This window comes from Rutilus rutilus (assembly GCF_951802725.1).
Source record: "Rutilus rutilus genome assembly, chromosome: 17".
NCBI lineage: Eukaryota > Metazoa > Chordata > Actinopteri > Cypriniformes > Leuciscidae > Rutilus > Rutilus rutilus.
Window position 1 is genome coordinate 8207622 of NC_140230.1, and position 22680 is coordinate 8230301.

Here is a 22680-nt window from a genome sequence, read left to right on the forward strand (position 1 = left end):
TTACAAGATGTTTGTGATGCAACAGGATGGTCCTCTCCACACACAATTAGGGAACGTCTCGGGTTACGACTGTAACCCCAGTTCCCTGAGTGTGGAATTAGATGCTGCATCTCATTGTCATAATTCCTGAGTGTCCTCCTACAGCCAACCAGAAGCTGATGAAGTTCAATGCAGGCATAATTTTATTGTCATGCGATGCGCCATTTAACGTCATATGACTACCGGCAGCTAATAGAATTAGCATGATTTCAGAGACTTCAAAGACCGGTCACACAGAAGCTATCCCATATCAATAACAACTTGACACAGCATCTTGTTTTCTACTAAGGGAAGCAGGGTTACAGTCATAACCCAAGCCTTTTCCTAAATTATGTCAGTTAATAATGTTTGATATTTTTTGATGTCATTGAAAGTAGAAAATGCTGTTTTAAACACTTAAAAATAAAGGTTCTTTATTGGCATCTGTGGATTATTAAAATGTTTTTCACACACTCAAAGTTTTTCTGTTAAAAACAGTTCACTGAAAGGTTATTACTGAAAGGTTATTTGGGGAACCCACAATGCTGCCTCTGTGGAATCTCTTCAAAAACCTAATTTTGGAATCTTTATTGTAGCTCCAAATGAACTGAAACTTAACCTAAAATGAATAGAAACCTCTGTAAATTGTGCTAGAGTTTGAGAAGTGCAGATGTTCTTTACTGTATATTGAACTCGATTGGTTTGTCATCCTGTTACAGCATGAACACAATGAGTCAGATGAAGGACAGGTGAGTGTGTGATTCACACTGATGAGATTTCATGAGGTTTGTGTTCTTATCATCATAAGCGCTAGAGTTACAAGCATCTCTTATCAGGAGTTTCCTTTTGTTTGGACATGGCTGTAAGTGCAGAGCATAATGGGTGGTAGATTTGTGGTATCTGTGAAAGGGTAAGATGATAACTCTCTGTTTGATCTGTTATTTGCTGCGCTTGAGCCAAACTGCTGTCTTACTTCAGCAGATGTCGGCTTCAGATGATTAATTCTCAGCCTCAGGCCAAGATTAAAGCTTTGAAATATCACATCGTCACAATCAAACTACACACATCAAAAATATATATATATAAAACCACATTTTAACAATAACAACAACAGAGCTGTTGAGATCTATTCAATGTCTCAGTTGTTTCTCCTTGACAGCATTGAGTTTCTACGGAGAGCAAATAGAGACAGTAGCCTGATCCTCTGACATTTCTCCTTTGTAATCTCACAGGCATCTCCTCGAGAGATCTAAGCGATGTTTCAAACTGAAATGACTGAAATCCTCGATATGCCTGAAATTTTGAAGTAGAAAGACTGAAATAGTAATTTCTCGTAAAATGTACTCCAATAATCTGTTTCATTTACAACTTACCACTAACAATTTAACATTGTTCCTTATAAAAACTGCATTAGGTGTATTGAAATTAGAAGAACAACTGCTGAGAAATTAACATGACTTGTTTTTGTTTTTGTTTTCCTGTTTTAAGCATTTAGCAATTATTTTATAAGGGTTTATACTTGAAATGTAAAAAAAAAAAAAGCAATGCAAGAGATTTTCTGAAAACAAGATTCATTATCTCCTGATGTTGCTTCTGATTTGAGAATGTTTATTGAAATGAAGGAGCAGAATGAGGAGGTGTCAGAGAAAAGGAGGAGGAGACATGGGAAGGTGCTCATCCTTCATATTTCATCTCCTGTGGTCAGTGGAAGTGTGTCTGCTTCTACCTGTGTGGGAGAAAGACCACGTCCCTGCTCATCACCGTCCCTCCTTCATTCACTCCTGCATTGACAAATAATGGCCATAATTATCTCACACATTGACGAGGATCATCAATGCATGAAGTAAGAGGCTTTTTTGGAGAAGTGCTTTACCCCAAATTGAAGGTACGAAGGTTCTTACTGTGCTTTTGTGTTTCTATTGCATGATTCATGTTTGGACAGATATTTCAGAAGCTCAACAAGTGCTGTTTTTTCTGTTGTGTCCAGTATTTGACAAAAACAGCTTGTGTCCTATTTTGTGATCTTGTGTGAGCAGCAATTGAGTTTGTCAGAGAAATTTAGCTTCAAACTATTTCATTGCTGTGGTTATATATATATTTTTTATTTCACAATTCGGAATGTTCATAATAATTCCCTTAATATTTTGAAAAATGTCTTTATTTATTTTATGTCAAATGATTCAAGCACATTTGGGTCATCATTTATCAAATATGATATTATTTGTAAACACTTACAAGGAGATATTTTATATGATCTGATCCTTAAAAAAATGTGTTAATTTCAATATTTGAATCATAATAATTCCCTTATATTTCGTTTAAATTCCTTATTTATCATATGTCAATTGGTTTTAGTCATCATTTATCAAATATTATATTATTTGTAAACAGTAAAACTGCTTAGTTGTAAGGTATTTACATGATCTGATTGTTAAAATGACTTTCATTGGTGGAACCAATTGATTTGGTCATTAAATAATGTTTTGATTCGAGAAAAAACAGTTAATTCAGACGAAGCTCATGTTTAGCATTTGCTAGAAGGATTATGGTAGTAATGAATCATCTATTACATGTTTATTATGTATTACATGTTTAGTATCTCATTAAACGGATCTAAATGTGACAATGTTGGTTGTTAATTTTTGAATAGATCTGTTGCTTTTGTCTAGTTTATTTAACAGCCTGCACCGACTCATTGAGCGAGTTTTAACGGGTGCCATCCGGTTCGGGTTGATCTCGTATCAACATGGTTGATTTGCTCCTCCCTCTGTCTCTCTAATCATCCTTCTTTCCTCCGCGTCCATCACTGCGCTCTCCTCATCCCATCAGAGAGGCTCCTGCATCCGAGGTCTCTCTCGATCCTCTGCACTCCTGCCCAGCGACCCATGCCAAGAGGCAGACTCGCAGTCACACTCATGTCCTCCGCCATCGCCCCCGTTAAACCCTCCAGCACCACGGGCCCCAAGGAGGTGGAGCTGATCCTGGTGAAAGAGCAGAATGGAGTTCAGTTCACCTCCTCCACCCTGGTCAGTCCCAGCGGTCAGACTCACCCTTCAGGGGAGGAGAGGGAGACCTGGGGCAAAAAGATTGACTTCCTCTTGTCAGTGATTGGCTTCGCTGTGGATCTCGCCAACGTCTGGAGGTTCCCCTACCTGTGCTACAAAAACGGAGGAGGTGAGAGAGACTGGCGTCTTTGAATGTTAAAATAGGTGTGAAGTCTGAGATGCGATTGTTTGTTCTTTAAGCCATGAGGAGGAAATTGATTTAAACCTAGTTGTAGAGGAATATAGATTTACTAGCAATTTACAGCTGAATTAGTCAGTGAAGAGAAATGTTTAGTGAAATGTTAACATGCAATGATTTTGAGTCTGTGAAACTTTGATAAACCAATATTGTGAATACAGTTATAGTTAACTAAAACCATTATAAAATAATAATAATAATAATAATAATAATAAAAAACTCTTGTTACTTGAATTACAATGAACTTCAACTAGTTCCCAAAGCAACATTTATCATTTTGATTTAGTTAAAATTTTTACCAATTTTTACAGACCTAAATGATTTACTAAAATAGCAAACTGAAACTTAAATAAAAATTAATAAAAGCAAAGGTAACTTTATTTGGACAGTCCACTTTAGACATTCTACAAACTATACGCAACTTTGCAAGTACATGTCAGCCTATTCTTCTAATCCAAACCAGCCTACTAATACTCTAATGAGAGTTAGTTGACATGTAGTTGCAAAATTGCTACCAAGAAGATCTAAAGTGGACTATCGAAATAAAGTGTAACCAAAACAAAATAGACATTTCAATAAAAAAAAAAAACGTTTTGTTATTTTTATCATTTTTAATATAGAAGCATCATGAAGTGATTATCACACGTTCCTCCTTCACTAGTCTTTTAAAGTGTCGAAAGTTGGTTGATGAATGTCCAGAGTGAATCTAGACAAAGAAGAAGATATAACTCTCGGATATAAGAGGGTTTTCATGTGTCACATGTTTTCATCATGATATCATTCCCAGACTTCCATTTTGTGTGATTTCAGCATTTTCATCACTTTACTCTTATTCTAACATGTACATTTCAGAAGGTTTCATACTCTATAACTGGTTGGGTTGTGGTTGTGTCAGGTGCTTTCCTGGTGCCGTACCTCTTCTTCATGGTGATTGCTGGGATGCCGCTGTTCTATATGGAGTTAGCGCTCGGCCAGTACAACCGTGAAGGAGCAGCAGGAGTCTGGAAGATCTGTCCTATCTTTAAAGGTAACGTGACCTTTAGCTGTTGTTTCTCGTTTATTGTGTAATTTTATACAGCTGGCACGTGTACGTCTTAAGATGACAGTGCTGTTGTGATCAGATGTTCACTGGCTCTGGAGGCAGAAGGTGTTTGTGTCCCCAAAACGAACTCATCATGGCAAACTCTAGACAGGTGCTGTTTATCTAAAGCTGAAGTCATCTGCAATCAAATGGAAGACAGGAAAATTGGCTTTTAGAATGAAATTTGCCTGCCAGACCTCAGTTGTTGGTGGATTGCAAATTTTGCGTCACTTCACATCGTGACGGTGGCCTGACACAAGCATACAGAAAAGTGACCTTCACTCTCAGATCTGCACTGTTCCTAAATAAATAATGATGTGATGAGAAGCTTTCCATAAAGAATGTTATCTTGCTTTCACTCATTAAAAATAAAGGTTCCAAAAGGAGGTTCTTGCAGCGATGTTATAAAAGAACAATTTTTAGTTCCCCAAAAAACCTTTCAGTGAAAAGTTCTTAAAATATATATGCTTAATTTAATAATCTAAAGAACATGTTTCCACTTTAAAGGACCTTTTGTCCAATGAAAGGTTTCCATGGATGTTAAAGTTTATTCAAGGAACCATCAATGCTAATAAAGAAACTTTATTTTTAAGAGTGTATGTGCTTTCAAAATTCCAAAATTTACATTGAGGACTTTCATTTTTCACCAAATAATTAAATGTGAAGGTGGCTCTTTGCTGAACCTTTTCTTTTTGTTTTAGATGTATCAGTTGTTTTTGATGCTTTGGCAGAATTGTTCATGCATGTTGGATTTCAAGTTGGTGAATCGTGGCTCTTCAAAATAAAATCTTAAATATAATCTGCTTGAAACATAAAAACTATGTCCAACACCATATATTCTTTTCAAACTGTTTATTAATCGAAACACAGTATCTAAAGCTTGATTTTGAACACACTCTGCATGGTTGACAAAGCCATCATCTGTTTCCTAAATACGCCTGTTTTCCGTATCCGTAACGGTCTGTCAAGTATATCGCGGATGGAGAGAGAAGGAGACGGACATTTTAATCACAAGCTTGGCTCTCTGTAAGCCTGCCACTCAATGAAAGATTACTGTAATTACCGCTGATCAACATGTTTGCTTCCTCAGGATCGATGCCGGGAATCACACATGTGCTGCTAATATATGACGGGAGAATCCTGCTGTTTGCTTTAAGACAAAGAACTCAGTTTGAAGGGGCCATGGGGGTTTGATAGCAGTGGATACTAACTTCTTATTTAAGTTCATGCACAGAGACCCGGAAGCTTTTTGTTTTGTTTTAGTGATTGTGAATTTTAATTGCACCTCTTCTGTCAATTTGATTGACTGATATGCTACGAGGAACTTCTTCAAGAGTAAAGACTGACCTAGACATTTTAAAAAGTGAAAACTTTCCACAAACAGTGTAGCAAAAAAACTTTATACTGTATATATTATATTATATTATATTATATTATATTATATTATATTATATTATATTATATTATATTATATTATATTATATTATATTATATTACTATGATTATTTACTATGGATTTACTGCTTTGGATTTGCTTTTTTTGCATTTTTAAGTTTCCACATTATGTCACTTCTTGAACACTACCTGGTGTAACACTCCCGGCATTGTATGCTAAATGTACGCACCATGGTGATGTTGGAGTGACCATGCAATACATGGTCCAGATCAGCCTCCTGACAGCAGATGGACTTCGGGCATCGGCGTACACCATCCACACTTGCACTAGGTAGTGCTTCCGACCTGCTCTTCACCCCAAACCAGTGGAATCCCGACTTCTTCCACCCGTAACAGTAGTACTGCTCGGTCCCCTCACCATACCGGCTCAAATACATAAGCAATTTGACTTATTATGGGATTAACAGTCCTTTCTAGTTCGTCTTCTTCCATTTCAAAACAAGCGTGTGTTCAAAAAGTAAAGAAATGCTTATATTACTTCACTGGCCAACGTCATATATTGTGGTATGGCGACGCCCTTACTCCAAAAGCTCAAAACATCTTTTTTCTTTAAAATGGTTGCATTAATCGTGTTTGGACTCTACACATTATAGAACACCAGACCTAAAGTATGAGAAGAAAGATGGAAATTGCTGCCATCAATGAGGCACCGCAAAGCTGTGCTGGACTGTGTGGAGGAGTTATTTTTATTTTCCTAGGTGGCTGATGTTTGGAAGATTATGTGGAGTTCACTGATCTGCCACCGAGGAATGTGCGATGACCTCAAGCTCATGGAAGGGTTTTGGTGTGGGCTGGACGAGGACATTCTCTTCCTCATGTCCAGAGGGTATCCCTGTTTGAGTCTAGTGGAGTACATCAACTTTGCTCTCTGGGTGGACGAATCCTCCTTGGGAAACGCTGAAGAGGAGAACAGCACGACTATCCAGCCCCACCCAACAACCATCGTCCTGTCGCCAATTCCATAGCCCAGCCAGCCATCATCCACTCACATGGACATTCAGCTAGAGCCCACCGCAGACGAGGAGCTCAAGCCTGTCACGATGAGAGAGCCAGAACCTGAAAAGAGGACAGTGCCAGTTATCAGTTAGCCTGAGCCTCATAAAGAGTCTGACCATAGGACGTGGGCTGCCTGGAGGATTACGAGGGTATGGACAAGGACCCCACCCACCATCCCACCGCTGAGGGTGAGATAAAGTCTATGTGGAGTATAATTATTTGGAAAGTTTAGAAGAGGAAGTCACCGCAGATCCCGCCCAGCTCAGAATTTCTTGTGCCTGTGTCATCACTGATCTCCCCTAGTTCAGAGTCCCCTGTGTATCCGTCGTCGCTGGTCCTGCCCAACTCTGAATTACTTTTACCTGCAGAGCACCAGCCCAGTCTCCCTCTCCTGCCCCCTCCTCACAATCCAGCCATCTCTTGGCCCTGACTCTGCTGGTTCCTTACAGTCCCTCAACATCTCCATTTACCCCATCAAGTGTGCAGATCTCCCACGGGTCCTCTGGTTCCCATAGCTCCGCCTTCACCTTCACTCCACATCAGCCAGTCAACTCACAAGCTCCACTTTGGCTCCTCCCTCCATTGGCTTCACCCAGAACCTTCGTCCTTCCACCTCTAACTGTTCAGTCGTCGCTCCATATTCTTCCAGGACGTCAGCTACGCTTAGTCCCTCCACCCTTCTGGCTCCTCCTCTGTCCTCAGTCTCCACATTGCCACCTCAGTCCTCAGGCTCCTTGGCTCCACTTCCATCGCTCGTCATGGTGGCGAGGCCGTCATTTCCATGGTCCCTCCAGCATGGCTTCTCCTTCCATCGACTACGCTAGGAATTTGGATCTACCATCTTGGATCCTTCCGCCATCGGCTCCTCCCTGGATCCTGCCACCATCTACTCCTCCCTGGATTCTACCACCATCTGCTCCTCCCCGGTCCCACTCGTTTGCCCTCCTGCCGGTTTCCAGCCCTTTACCAGCTCCTCGTCTTCCTCCAGAACCCCTGTCCCCATCCCTTGGGGGTGGGGGTGGATAGATCTGCCACACTTTCATTGTGTTTGGTTCTTATTTTCAAGGAGTCTACATTCTGTTTCCTTTGTTCCTTGTTCCCGCCATTATTAGTTTCTATGGTTATTCATTAATTAGTTCACCTGTAATCATTCAAGTCATTATCATTATCATTATTTTAATACTCACTTTTATGTTGCTTGATCGTGGGATATCTGATTTTGTTTATTTTTTATTAAAGCATCAACTTATTTGTACTTTCATTGTCTCCTCTTCTTCTTTTTTGGACTCTACACGTTACAGAAACAAAGATTATTGGAGTACGAAGAAAATACTATTTCAGTTGTTCTCACGTTTAATTCAATGTGTTACTTGCCATTTCTTTGTAGCTGTTCGTAAAATTTACTTACATTTTTTTCAAAGAAAATCCTGCAATATTTTTTTTCTTCAGTGCAGTTTATGGATTCTCTCATCTCAAAAACGAATCAGTTTTGACATTATAGCTGACAATACTTTTGACAACAACACCTACATTTTTCGTCATCTAATATTCGAAGATGCAAAGATCATTTAAACCCATTAAATCCAGGCTGGTTAGTGCTGGTTTAGCTGGTGGAATGACTTACAATCAGCTGATAAGGCTGATTGATCAGCATGTTCATTATAAGGCTGACCAAGGAAATCTTGCTTGTTAAATTAGTTATACACCAGCATCAAAATATAACTTGGTGAGCAGTCATGGTCTTTACAGTAGTGATAACTCACTCACGTCAGGTTTGCTTGGTTTTCTCAGGTGTGGGCTTCACGGTAATCCTGATCTCCCTGTATGTGGGATTCTACTATAACGTCATCATCGCCTGGGCTCTGTTCTACCTGTTCTCATCGTTCACCAGTGAACTGCCCTGGATCCACTGCAACAACACCTGGAATAGTCCCAACTGCTCTGACCTCAATGATACTCTGCTCAACGACACGCATAAGGCCACGCCGGCGCTCGAGTACTTTGAGTACGGCCAGCACAAACACAAGTTTTGATTACAAAAGCATTTCACAAATACAGAGAAACCCCTCTACAACCATTACTGTACAGTCAGCAAGAACAATCTTCATCTACACTGTAAAAAAAAAATCATGTATTTTTAACAGAATAATAAAAAAAAAAAAAAAAAACAGTAAAAATGCAAACATATTTACAGAACAACCTGTACATTTTACAATTTAAAACTTGATAGCAATTTACACAAAAAAATTACATTTAAAAAAAAAAAGTCCAAACTACAGTAAATCCAACAGCCTCTTTCTGCTGAATTAGGGAAGGCCAACAAATCTGTTTTTTACCTTTATAATATACTGACATCCACCATAATAATACAGGCGTTAAAGAGAAAGACATGATGAATTAAAGTTCTTCACAAGTGACTATAGCTGAGGTACAGTAAATACTAATATATAGAATACCCACAGTGTTATACACACACAACTCAAAACACAAAACAAAATCATGACATGACACTAAATAATGTAATAAACATTTAACAACATAAGATGTAAACCCGAATGTACATGAACGATAATAAAAAAATAAGAAGAAACTTATTATTAAAAGGAAAACCCATTAAATTTGATTATGGGAATGTCAGTATACAGCTTTCACTGTAAATGAATGTTCTTTTTTACTTCCAAAAACCTTTTGGAACTTACTGTTAACCAATTTGTACTGTAGCATTTTTACAGTCTTTTATAGTTCAAATTACAATCAGTATTTGTTTGCTCTGGTGTCTCTTGCACCTCCAGGCGAGGCGTGCTGCACCTTCATGAGAGTACTGGGATAGATGACCTGGGTTTGCCCCGCTGGCAGCTCACCGCCTGCCTGGCCGTGGTCATCGTGGTCCTCTACTTCAGTCTGTGGAAGGGAGTCAAGACATCAGGAAAGGTTCGAGTTCTTACACAAACTCTAATATATCTCTGCGGTCTTGCCAAAATGATGTTTAGCTGGTGTAAGTGCACAAACCCCTCTAAAACAAACCTGCCCAAACAGACTGACCAGACTTGGAAAACAGGTAACCAGAAAATGCCACTTTTAGCACTTACCACAAACAGTGTAGCAAAAATTGGTATTGGTATTCTTCACTTAGTATAAGGGGATCAGAAAATGGTGAACCATCAGTGCTAAATATTAAATGAGCTGTTTTTATTTTATATTTATTTTACAAGAGTTTACATTTTTTGCCTGCGTAAAAAATGGCGTATGCTGACAGGTCCTTAACTCATTCTGCTTGCAATCACATCGTTCTCTATAGGGCACAGCTGATTGTTTCCTGCTGTATCAGTAGCCAGTGAGCTTGCATGCTCATCCTTCAAATACTGGTCAGCATTTTCGGTTAGCAGTTACTTTCAGAAACCCTCCATCTTCCCCAGCTCCACCTGAATAGATCTGCTGTGGGTAATTCATGTATGCTATTTTGTACAGCAGCAGCATGTCTTGCTCACAGCAGTGTGTTGTGTATGTTTTGGCAGTAGCAGCAGTAGGTGGTAGGCAGTAGCTACTTTGTGACAAAACACTGATATTTTTTTAGATAATTATTATTATAGGTTACTGATTTATTCATATTTAATCACTTATATTTTTTATATTTGATACAGAGCAGAATAAATGAACTTGGTGAATGCAATCAATCTGACATTTTTTTTTGTACAAATTGCAAAAATGACTGATTATTTACTGGGTTTTTTTCATTCCGTGGAAAGTGTCCACATGATGTTTTTTTTTTTTTTTTTTTTTTTTTTTTTTAAGGAGGGGAAATCGTGCTGAAACATTGTTCTGTGTAACACAATTAACTATTACTTTTTTGTTAAATAAAAGTTCATAAAAATGAATGATTTACAAATTATTATAAATCTAAGACTTCTGAGGTGGGACAGATTAAAAGTACAACTTCTTTTCATGCTTTATTGTTATGTTAGATAATCGTATAAAAATGTTACGAGTTGTCATCACAAAACAAATCAATGTTTCTGATCGATTATGCTTACGAATGACGTATCACAACACTACTCATGATTTCTTCAAAAATCTGGTTTGCAACTGTCATGCAACTTATCTGTTTTCAGAACATGACTGAATAATAGACTGTTGTTTGGTAGTTTAAGCATCATATGAATACGATGCATTGATGTTGTACGGTGACATTCATGATATGTGTGTGCAGGTGGTGTGGATCACAGCCACAATGCCTTATGTTGTCCTCACTGTCCTGCTCCTGCGTGGAGTCACACTGCCTGGAGCCATGGATGGCATTAAAGCGTACCTGAGTGTGGACTTCCTGCGGTTGTGTGATGCTCAGGTATATAAACACACACACACACACGTTTACATCCACTACCATTTAAAAATGATGGGGTCAGATTTTTTTCTTTTATTCTTTTATTCAGTAAGGAATAAAAGAATAAAAAAAAAAAAAAAAAAAAAAAAAAATAGCCAGTGCAGCCCCCAGGACCTGGCTGAACCGACCCCATCAGCTGTGACCTGCGCCAGATATTGGCAGAACGACATCTGAAATTGCAACGGACTCGAAGAAGAAGATTCAGTAAGGATGCAGTAAATTGATCAAAAGTGACAAAGACATTTATAATGTTACAAACAATTTCTGTTTCAAATAAATGCTTCATGAAGGAATCCTGAAAAATAAAATGTACCACGGTTTCCATGCACAAAAAATATGAAGCAGCACAGCTGTTTTCAACATTGATAATAGCAAGAAATAAGAGTTCTGAAGGATCATGAAACTGGATAAATGATGTTAAAAATTCAGCTTTGCATCACAGGAATAAATTACATTTTAAATATTACAATATATAACAGTTGTTTTAAATTGTAATACTATTTCCCAATATTACAGTTTTTACTGTATTTTTGATCATATAAATGCAGCCTTGGTGAGCAGAAGAGAATTCCAACCCTAAACTTTTCAATGGTTGTGTATCTCAATAAATATCATAGAGCACATATAAATATAATTATTTATTATAATAATATAATTTATTAATTTATTATAAGTGTGGTTCATAAGACCACAAAGTGCATTATAAGGTGAATTACAATGCATTTAAAAATACTTTTATAATGCATAATATATAAGGGCTTTAAGGAAAGTGTTACCAATGAAGGTTCTTTATTGGCATCAATGGTTCCATGAAGAACATCCATGGAATCTTTCCAATATAGGCAAAAGGTTCTTTATAGTGTAAAAAGGTTCTGTGGATTTTTTAAAATGTTCTTCACACTAAAAAAAAATAGTTTTTTTTTTTTTTTTTTAATAACTGTTTTCTGAAAGGTTCTTTGGGAAACCAAAAATGGTTAAAAAAAAATTGTAAAAAAATTACAACATATATATATATTTTTTTTTTTTTCAAAAATGGCAAAATCCCTTTTTTGGAACCTTTATTTTTAAGAGTGTAGATCACTTCTGTAGACAAATTTGTACTCAAAGAGCGTATATAAGTCAACTCACATACAGTCACCAAACTTCCCTTGCACACACACACACACACACAATGGGTTTCCGTGTTTATGGCGACTTTCCATAGACATCATGATTGTTATACTGTACAAACTGTATATTCTATCCCCTAACTCTAAACCGTTCTGTATTTTTTACATTTTTAAGCATTTACTATGCTTTATACAAAACAACAACAACAACAACAAAACGTAGGGAATACCTGAACTATGTAACGTCTCCATTAAATGCACGTATGCATATAACTGCATTAAAGAGCAGCTCTTTATTGCTCTTTGAAAACCAGTGGCATTTATACAAAATAGTTTTGATCAGTCAATAGCACATACTCAGATTATATGTGTGTGTGTGTGTGTTTACGAATCAGTTTCTTGAACGCCTCATAAGAATCGCTCATGTCATCGTCATCAGCAGGTGAAGTTACTATTAACCTTAAGTAAGTTTTTCCACGATCCACGATTCTTTCCCGGAGGACCACTTGGCAAAGAGACCTCAAAGCGGCAATTTCAGAATTAGATTAGACACATGTGTGCAGCAGCAATTTGCAAAATTACCCTGTATTCACAAGTGTCTTTCATCTTTCTGCTGAATGAGTTTCCTGCAATTATCTCTAATGATAGCTGTTGTGCGGGCCCTTTTGTGCGGCCGGCCGGGGCCGTTTTGTGTCGCAGGTCTGGATCGAGGCAGCCACGCAGATCTGTTTTTCTCTGGGAGTGGGGTTTGGTGTGCTAATCGCCTTCTCCAGCTACAACAAATTCAGCAACAACTGTTATAGGTGAGCAAAGTCGAGTCATATAGCCTACTGGAGCAATAACGCAAACAGACTCAGCGGGATTCACGAGCGACACACACACACACACACACACACAAACGCATTTTCTCACACTTTGTAATGCTGAATTAAAGCCCCTTTGAAGCTTTTTAGCACAGAGGCTTTTTGCATGTTCATCTTGACATCGACTGTTTCATCAATATCAGGCTGAACAGAATAAAGCCGCCGATGTTTGTTTGTGTTACAGAGACGCCATCATAACCAGCTCCATAAACTCTCTGACCAGCTTCTTCTCTGGGTTTGTCATATTCTCCTTCTTGGGTTACATGTCACAGAAGCACAACGTCGCTCTAGATAAAGTCGCCACAGATGGTAAGTGAGTGTGTTTGTATTGCGCACTCTCAGGAAAAGAAGAAAAGGTACAAAAGGTGTCACTAGGGCGGTACCCATTCAAAAATACTAATATGTAGGTTATATTTAATTACTGATATGTACATTTAGGGTACTAAGCCTAAACTTTAGGGTTACATAAGTTATATACAAATGTGTACCTATTGAAAGGGAAGGCTATCGCCTCAGCTTTTGTAGGCATACCTTTTCTTTTTCTGAGAGTGTCATGTGATTGCTTACAATGACTTTAATGCATTGTTTCCACAGCATTTATTAATGTTCATTTCTACATGTAGCACATTTTTAACATTTCAAGTTGTATAAATTAACATTTACATTTGCATTTATTCATTTAGCAGATGCTTTTATCCAAAGCGACTTACAAATTAGATTATTACATGAATACATACAAAAATTAACATTAATCAATGTATTATGAACAATAGTATAGTTATAGTTCATGATAACTTATGTTAACAAATTTTATCTTATTGTAAAGTGTTACTGTTACATTTAGCTGAACAACATGATGCCTTTCTTTGCAAAATCAAGTTTTGTTTACATAATTTGCATAATACTTAAACAGAATAACATTAACATTAAATCCCAAAACATTAAATTACTGTAATGCAAAAAAAATAAAACTTTCTCATTAGTGTCATACAGAATTTAAAAAAAATATATACTGTAGCATATTAAAAATTGAATTTAAACTATTTAGGTAATAATACTATTATTATTATTAATATTTCATAGATATTAGATACATGCACAATCCTTCATGTCCTCTGTGAAATAAACACGTGGCACTGAATTCCTGATTGATCTCTTTTAAAGTTTAAGTGTCAGAGTCACTGGAGCCGGTGTTCATTGTGACATACTCTTCCTAAACACCAGCGTCTGGAGACAGAGAATGATTTCTCTGAGAGCAAAATCGATGTGTGCGATGCAGAATGTCAGTGGAATCCAAACATGTCGATTTGTCTGATTCTCAGCAACATTTCTGTTGGTCTGATTCGTATTTTCTGGAACAAATGTAAAACTAATGTATGTTTTCTTATGAACTTTAAAACATTTTGATCACAGACTTGTTTTTTGTGTTTTTGTTTTTTTCTTACAAATATATGCTCTGACTCAAAAATGTTTTTGAAAGATGAACCTTGGGGGGGGGTGATTCCATTCAGTTTTTTATAAAAAATATAATGCAACATCTTCAGTGTAAAATCATTTTACACTGTGTTGGTGTCATTGATATGATTGTGATATTCTATTAAATGATAGACTAATACAGTAACTTCAGAGCTGGTTTTGAATCCAGTGTATGTAAAGGTGTTGAATCTGTGCTTTTTGCTTCTCTCCAGGTCCTGGTCTGGTGTTCATTATTTACCCAGAAGCCATTGCTACACTACCAGGTTCATCAGTGTGGGCTGTAATCTTCTTCATCATGCTGCTCACTTTAGGAATCGACAGTGCTGTGAGTCTTACCCGCTCAATCTGAAACAAAACTCCAGGTTGCATGTATTTACTGTATTAGTACAGTACAATGTTACTTAATGCTATAAATTATATGATGAATGGACGCTAATAAACACAATACTCTGTCCTCATAGCCTGGTAAACCTGGTAAACTCTGTTTTTCAGATGGGAGGGATGGAGTCGGTGATCACGGGACTCATCGACGAATTCAAATGTCTGCACAAACATCGAGAGCTCTTCACGCTCTTCATCGTAGTTTCCACGTTCCTCATCTCTCTCATCTGTGTCACAAATGTATGTGAGAGGCAAACAGTCCTTTAATGAGACCGCTCTCATCTAATGAGCTTTTCATCTGATTACGAAGAGTCTCTCAAAGACTTATGGGGCGAATGTGTCGAATCTCTCTGTTCGTCGTGATCATGTTCTTCTCTTTGGTTTGGTCTCATCTCACTTCTCTCTCCAGGGTGGCATCTATGTGTTTACCCTGTTGGACCACTTTGCCGCCGGGACATCGATTCTGTTTGGAGTGTTGATTGAGGCCATCGGCATCGCCTGGTTCTACGGTGAGGCTGATTCCTCTTCTTACATGTCCAGTGAAGCTGATGTGGCATTAGGGCTCTGATGGGCTTTCAGACGGCTGTGCTCCGGGGCCGCTCGCGCTCATTAGGCTCCCAGGGGTCCTGATATGTGGCTTATGGACTCATATCTGTCTGGAATGCGGAATGGTTTACTCTTCTTCGCTAGTATTTGAAAAACCACTTATGAATTTGCCACTCAATTTGAACTTTATATTGATCTACTTGTAATCAAGGAAACATTTTCATTTAGTTGAACAGGATGTACTTAAATAACAAAACTAAAACTGAAAATGATAAAACAGAAAATTGCTAAAACTTTATAAATGAAAATGGGAAATATACAAATAAAAACTAATTCATAATAATAATTTAAAAAAATAGCATCTCAATGATACAAAAATAACACTGACTATACTAGCACTAAAGTGATTTGGAAATTACTGAAAGTCTTTAAAGAGCGACAAGAAATAATAATAATACTAATCTGAATGATGGTCTTCTGGGCAAATGAAGAGAAATTATGATTATTTACCAGTAGGCCTAACCACAAAAGTAATATTAGAAGTAAGTCAGAAATTATTAGTATTATTATTATTATGATATAACCATGTGCACATGGCAGGTCCTATTAGTGGAGGCATAAATTGAATACAATGTTGTTGTTTTTTAACAATCTGAACGATGGTCCAATGGATTAATAATAATTATAATAAAATATTATTCTGTACATTTCAACAATCACAAATTAGTCCAACACAATCTCATGGCAAAGCATAACTATTTAACATTTTGGCGAATCATGACTAAACTGTATGAATTTGTATGAATCTCATTTGTACGTTTTAAGACGATCCGACCCCAGTGACGGTTATGTTCAGGGGTGGACCTTCATGTTTTTTTCCCCAAAAAAATCATATGTATTCGACTGTACAATACACAGTGTACAAATTCATACGAAATCGCCACCATGTAAAATAGAAATGTTTTCCCATGACATCTGATTGGTTAGCCACTTTTGGTGCAAAATAGACTAGAGGCTTTTGCATCTGTCTGAAGTGGAAACGAGCCACATTGGATTGCTCAAGAATTTTTAATATTAGTATTTAACCGTTATTTATCCCTTAATCAAAGATTTACAATTTACAAATATATATTGTGACATTTGGTTAACTGTGCTAAGGGGTGGACATAGACTATTGTGGTTACATAATATGATTGTATCCTGAAAACTACAGTTAGAAATTCTTTTCAAATACTCAATCCCTAAACGTTTCACGCATTGACTTTTTCCTCGAAAAGCCATTTCTTTGCTTTAGGCAAACTGGCATGTAGTTGGAGGAATGTGAACTTTGCAAACATACCTAAGGCAACAAATGATTCTTGGAGACCTGAACTTCAGCGTGACTCCATAAGCTCCGGACTGAGAGATCAGCATCAGAGAGCAATGCTTGAACCTCTGGATCTTGAGGCAGCAGGTCACAAGCTGATGCTGTCAGTCAGGCCAAGACCAACCAGCCTGAGGCTTCAGTGGCCTTTTTGGAAATTCCGTTTGCTGTCGAACACCTGTGCGTTTGGCCCTCTGCTCGTGACACAGCTCTGCTCTCGCTGTCTGCTGCATTCAGACATCAAGCCTTGATCAAAGCCCTGCGGCCAACCAGACTCACAAAGCAGGAGATCTGCATGGAAGCCACTATGAAGTTCGCTTCCGATCAGTTTGTCATTTTGTTTTGTTTTTTCATAAAAAACAAGTGCACAACTCGAAGTGATATTGTTTCATGTGGAGCATGGCTTGATGGTGTCAATATTGGCATATTAAAATATGTTTTTAAGTCAAGTACGCCTATGAAGTATAGGGGATAGAGGGGGTAGTTTTCATACTTATTATGTTTTCCTTCATAACTCACTGACTTCTAGAAATCTACATGCCATTTTTGGCGTACAATGAGAAATATTTATATGTTCCAAATGTACTCTACCATTCAAAATGTTAGGGTCATTAAGATTTTTTTAAAGAAATTAATATTTTTATTCAGCAAAGATGCATTCAATTGATCAAACGTGACAGTAAAGACATTCAATGTTAAATAAATGCTGTTCCTTTGAACTTTCTGTTCATCAAAGGATTCAAAAAAAATATGAAGCTGTTTTAAACATTTACGATAATAAGAAAGACTTTAGTAATGATACTGAAAATTCAGCTTTGCATCACAGGAATAAATAACATTTTAAAATATATTACAATAGCAAACAGTTATTTTAAATTGTGATAATATTTCACAGTATTACTATTTTTACTGTATTTTTGATCAAATAAATGCAGACTTGGTGAGCAGAAGAGACTTCTTTCAAAAATATCACTTATCACTGATCTGTCCTTCAGAGAAAGGAAACATCAGAGTTCACAATATGCCAGTGATACAATTGATTGTCACAGTGGTTGGAGACAATCACCTGTTTGCCTCTGTTCCTTTGTTCTCCTTTTCCCGCCATAATCAGTTACCATGGATATTAAATTAACCATCACAGCTGTTCATCATTTAGTTCATCACCATGTGGATTTAAGTTCCTCACCTCACCTCATTCTTGTTTCCGGTATTGTTTGTGCATATCACACTGTTTTGAGTCGTTGGCTTATGTTTAATAAAGACTGTCGTTATTGTACCTTCTTCTTCATCCGTGAACTTAAACCATTACGACTGTATGTGTGTTTATAGTCTAGTGGCTTTTAAATATTTAAAATCGGTTAAACCTTTTTTGCTGAAATAAATGGAACTGATATGTAAAAGAAGAGGTCTTTAAATTGATATTTTAAAGAGACAGAGACAGCTGACCTCACAGCCATCACAATATCTCTGATTTGTTTGGTAGGAGCTGCAGTATCAGTGACATTCAAGTTCATATTTAACCAACAACCTAAATAGATTTTAGTTTGGATTCAAAGGTATCAATAGTTTGGAGAGCAGAAGATAAATATTTGACTTAATAATTTGAGCTTCACCTTCTGGACATTTACAAGCATGCGTGTTTTTAGGTGTGGATCGCTTCAGTGATGATATCGAGGAGATGATAGGACAGAGACCTGGCCTCTACTGGAGACTGTGCTGGAAGTTTGTTAGTCCGTGTTTCCTCTTGGTACGTTCGCAATCATGATTCCTCTGTTAATAACGCAACAGTGCAAATAATTCCATGCCATTTGTATCATGAAAACTCCTTTATTTAGCATTAAACGGTACTTGTTTTCTTTCCCCTTCATTCAGTTCATGGTTGTTATCAGCTTTGCGACGTTCAACCCTCCCAAGTACGGTTCCTATTATTTCCCCACATGGGCTACGATGGTGGGTTGGTGTCTGTCCATATCATCTATGATCATGGTGCCTCTCTACGCCATTTATAAGTTCTGTTCTCTGCCGGGAAGCTTTTGTGATGTAAGTATTCCATACGGTGAACATGCAAAAAACTTTATCGAAATGGAGTACGTCAAGTGAGATATTTTTTTTTAGCAGGTTATAAAATAGTTTCAAAGCAGCTTCAAGTAAAATAATTAAATCAATAATGCAAACTATGAAACAACTTCAATTTCAGCTGTAAAGCAGCTCTTCTGAAGACAACAAAGTCATCATTCAGCTCAATTCAGTTCAATAATATTGTTGATGTTACAAAGTTAGTGTCAATTCAGCTCAATTCATTTTTAAAAGTTTGTTCTCGTCCAATAGAGGGTATGCACATGATGTCACAGCAGGCGGGGGTCACAGTGGTTACACCCACTGAGTGGCAAAAAGACTGAGTGGCAGCATTAGTGTTTTAGATTGAATGCAGCGAATGTGTGACCGGAGAAATAGGATCTAAACAAAGTGAGAGGTACACCAGTAATAACAATAGATATTAAATGACCAGAAATGGTATCGAAGGCGGCACTTAGATCAAACAAGATAAGTATAGTTAAGAGAACAGAATCAGCCACCGTCAACAGATCATTGGTAACTTTTACCATGGCAGTCTCTGTACTATTTAATGGATGGAAACCAGACTGAAAGTGTTTAAACAGATTTTCCAACATTGATTGCACAAATAGATTCATCAAGCTATCTTTTTACAGGCTGCCGAAAGCACAGAAACAACTAGAAACCTGTCACCGAAATGCGTAATTACAGTTACCATTTTGTGTCGGATGTGTTTAAAATCATAAAATCACTGGTAAAATCATACCCTAGGTTATATTTTATATTAATATTGTATTGTAATTAAATATTTACCATCTTATATTCTTACATATAACATCTATTATGATGAACCTTGTGTTTTGCAAATGAGACAAAACCAGTTTTCCTTGCAAAGCAAAGCAACTCATCGTTTGCCTTATGGTAACAGCTATCCAGATAACTTTAAAAGTTTCTACAAATTATTTTGAAATGTCCAGAATATCCAGTGATGTCCTCGTTACTTTAATTTCGCCATTAAACCCTGTCTCGAAGTAAGGCCAAGTGTGAAGTGAAGTAAGACCTCTCAATACACCGTTTACAGAAAACTTCTGTCTATAATGCCTCATATATAACAATGATATAAGTGATCATCTGGATTTATAGTGTTGTTTAGCAGAAAAGGTGTTCACAGGCTTTACTTTATATTTCCCCGGCATCGATAAATGTCATGAAACCCGATTCCTGGCCACGTCTGTCAATGGACCACTGGTTCTTTGGTAAGTTGTAAGGGTCACTGTCGAGTCTAACTGTCTTCAATTTAAGTAGATAATTGTTTGTTTTACTCCCGTTTTTGCAGTTTCCCTTACTAAAACCAGCCATGTTGCAGGATGCTTTGCCACTCAGACTCGCTGAGGGGGGCGTGGCCCGGCAGGGAAAGTGACATCATACCCTATATAGTGTCAGAGAAGCGGAATCGATTTGTTGTCTTTTTTAAACCTACTAATTTCTACTCCTAATTGAACCACTTCTAAAGATTCATCACTATGCAGAAATTATAATGCATTATTGTTGATATTAACATCCATGCAAGATGGATATCTTGTTACCATGATTCGGTGAGAATGTGTTGCGCTATTATCTCGACAGAAACTGGCGTATGCCATCACTCCAGAGACTGAACATCACTTGGTGGAGCGTGGGGAGGTCCGGCAGTTCACGGTAAGATCTTATTTTCAGGATCACGGGTTGAAAAAAATCAGACAGCTGTTTCATGTGTACGTGGAAGATTACATACATTTTATGGGTGAACTTTCAATTATGCTAAACATGACATTTTACAGCACCGTTATCACAGATACAGTACATGACTTTTAGGGCAATCCGATCCTCGGTGCAGATATGCTGTGATTGTTCTAGCCTCACTGATATTCCTCCATAAGAGTAGAACTCTTCAGTAATGCATCTGTAAACGTTTGATCTTTTGTCTCTTAAAAGCAGAGATTCTACAGTAAATAGAACATTAAAGGGTTCTTTCAGTTGGCGTCATGAGATCATTTTATGGATTTAGTTAATTCATTATTAAGTTTTAATTACATTTTATGAATTAAACAGCTCGTAAACACACTTTATCACTAGAAAAGTAACTTTATTTTAAGGTGACGTAGTAACATCTTACTACATGTACTTACTATAGTAATAACAGTAAATTATGCATAATTACAAGTAAATAACCTTATAACAAACCCTAACCATAACACCATAGTAAGGATATGTAGTTAATTAATATTACTCAGTACTTATTTGAGTAAGTACAATGTAACAATGTCACCTTAAAATAAAGTGTAACCTAAAATTTAAATAACACGTTACACATGAAAGTATTATGCAATAATTTAAGACCTTTCTACTTATATAGAACCTTTTTGGCATATAGTTTTGGCTTTAAAGTTGAGTCAAGAACACTAGGGTTCTATTATATATATAAAACATTTTCTAAGGGGACATTGATTTACACAATAACGATGTGCTAAAAACGGAAACGTTTTTTGCATACAGGTGACAATGTTGCCAAACCGATCCCCCTTCACGCGGATCCACGAAAATGACTAAAAACGCTGTATTCTGCTGCCAGGCCATTAATTGGCGATGTCACTTTGTAGAGAAACATTACGCACCCATAGACTGAATACGTAATACGCATGCCGTTTTCACAAATTCACATTTTTGTATTTTACACAGAGACAACAACTGTATAGTTTTCAATAACTTTCACGTTGTAACACATTTTCAGACCCCCAAAACGCTGTTGAAAATAGGAGATGAATGACCAAAACCCAGAAAAAGTTTTTAGTTTTTAGTTGAAAACGGTGTAATGTAAAAGATCCCTTAGAGTGCATATTTTCTGTAAAGCAACACATGTTGTGAAAAGCTCTATATGAACATGACTTGTTTCTTACAGCTTCAACACTGGCTGGTGGTTTGAGCGGCGCTCTACATGGAGGTTACGAAGGCACCGGAGGACTCGGCTTGACAAGAGCAATGCGTGTCAGTGCCAACAGAAGCGTATTACTAGTTGTTTCTTTCTCGCATAATCGGATGTGGCTGTTTCGTGACTTCGATCACAATGTGGTTGACATTCTGTCAGTATGAAGTTTTACTCTTCACTATACGATGACTGTTATGATATCAGATGTTGTCCCCACTGAATTATATTGTTAATTTATTTCTTTTTTTGTGATCAGAATACAACTGAGCCTTATTGATAAATGTGATTGAAGTGTCAAAAACTGTACAAAATGCATCTTTAGCAACACTAAAATTTAGAAAAGTGTAAATAGTGCTATTGAAAAAATAAACCTATCCTCTTTGTGTCTGAGAAGTGCAAATGCATTTATGAATGAGCAGCAAGTTCAGGTTGATCACAAGTTTCATGCTTGCTTACAGTATCAATCAGATGCATATTTGATGCATATTTGATGCATATGACATCCCAGAGAAGGCTCTCTTCACAGAAGACTTTAGATTGCAATAAGGTTTAACCGTTGGTCACTTTGAATCTGTTTAAGGGGCGCCAACAATTGCTCCATGTTAGCAGAACTGCTGAAAAATGTATCTGCATGCAACAACATGCTATGTGTCAATCACTGATTCCTTTTGTGGGCTATTTGCATACACATTTTAGCAATTACTCCATGCAGTGGGAATCTTCCAAACGACAAAACACAGTGGCATTT

The 22680-nt window shown here is 37.2% G+C and overlaps 1 protein-coding gene across 1 annotated transcript; it reads left to right on the forward strand.

The window, feature by feature from the left end:
- Nucleotides 1–1730: 1730 nt before the first annotated feature.
- slc6a3 (solute carrier family 6 member 3) lies at nucleotides 1731–22323 on the forward strand. Its single transcript, XM_084435383.1, has 15 exons — nucleotides 1731–1903; nucleotides 2848–3192; nucleotides 4157–4288; nucleotides 8585–8798; nucleotides 9586–9724; nucleotides 11001–11135; nucleotides 12983–13086; nucleotides 13331–13455; nucleotides 14835–14947; nucleotides 15115–15243; nucleotides 15413–15512; nucleotides 18559–18659; nucleotides 18785–18952; nucleotides 20594–20665; nucleotides 21906–22323. The coding sequence occupies exons 2-15, from the start codon at nucleotides 2904–2906 to the stop codon at nucleotides 21927–21929; spliced, it is 1845 nt and encodes a 614-aa protein (XP_084291509.1). The 5' UTR covers nucleotides 1731–1903; nucleotides 2848–2903; the 3' UTR covers nucleotides 21930–22323.
- Nucleotides 22324–22680: the final 357 nt, after the last annotated feature.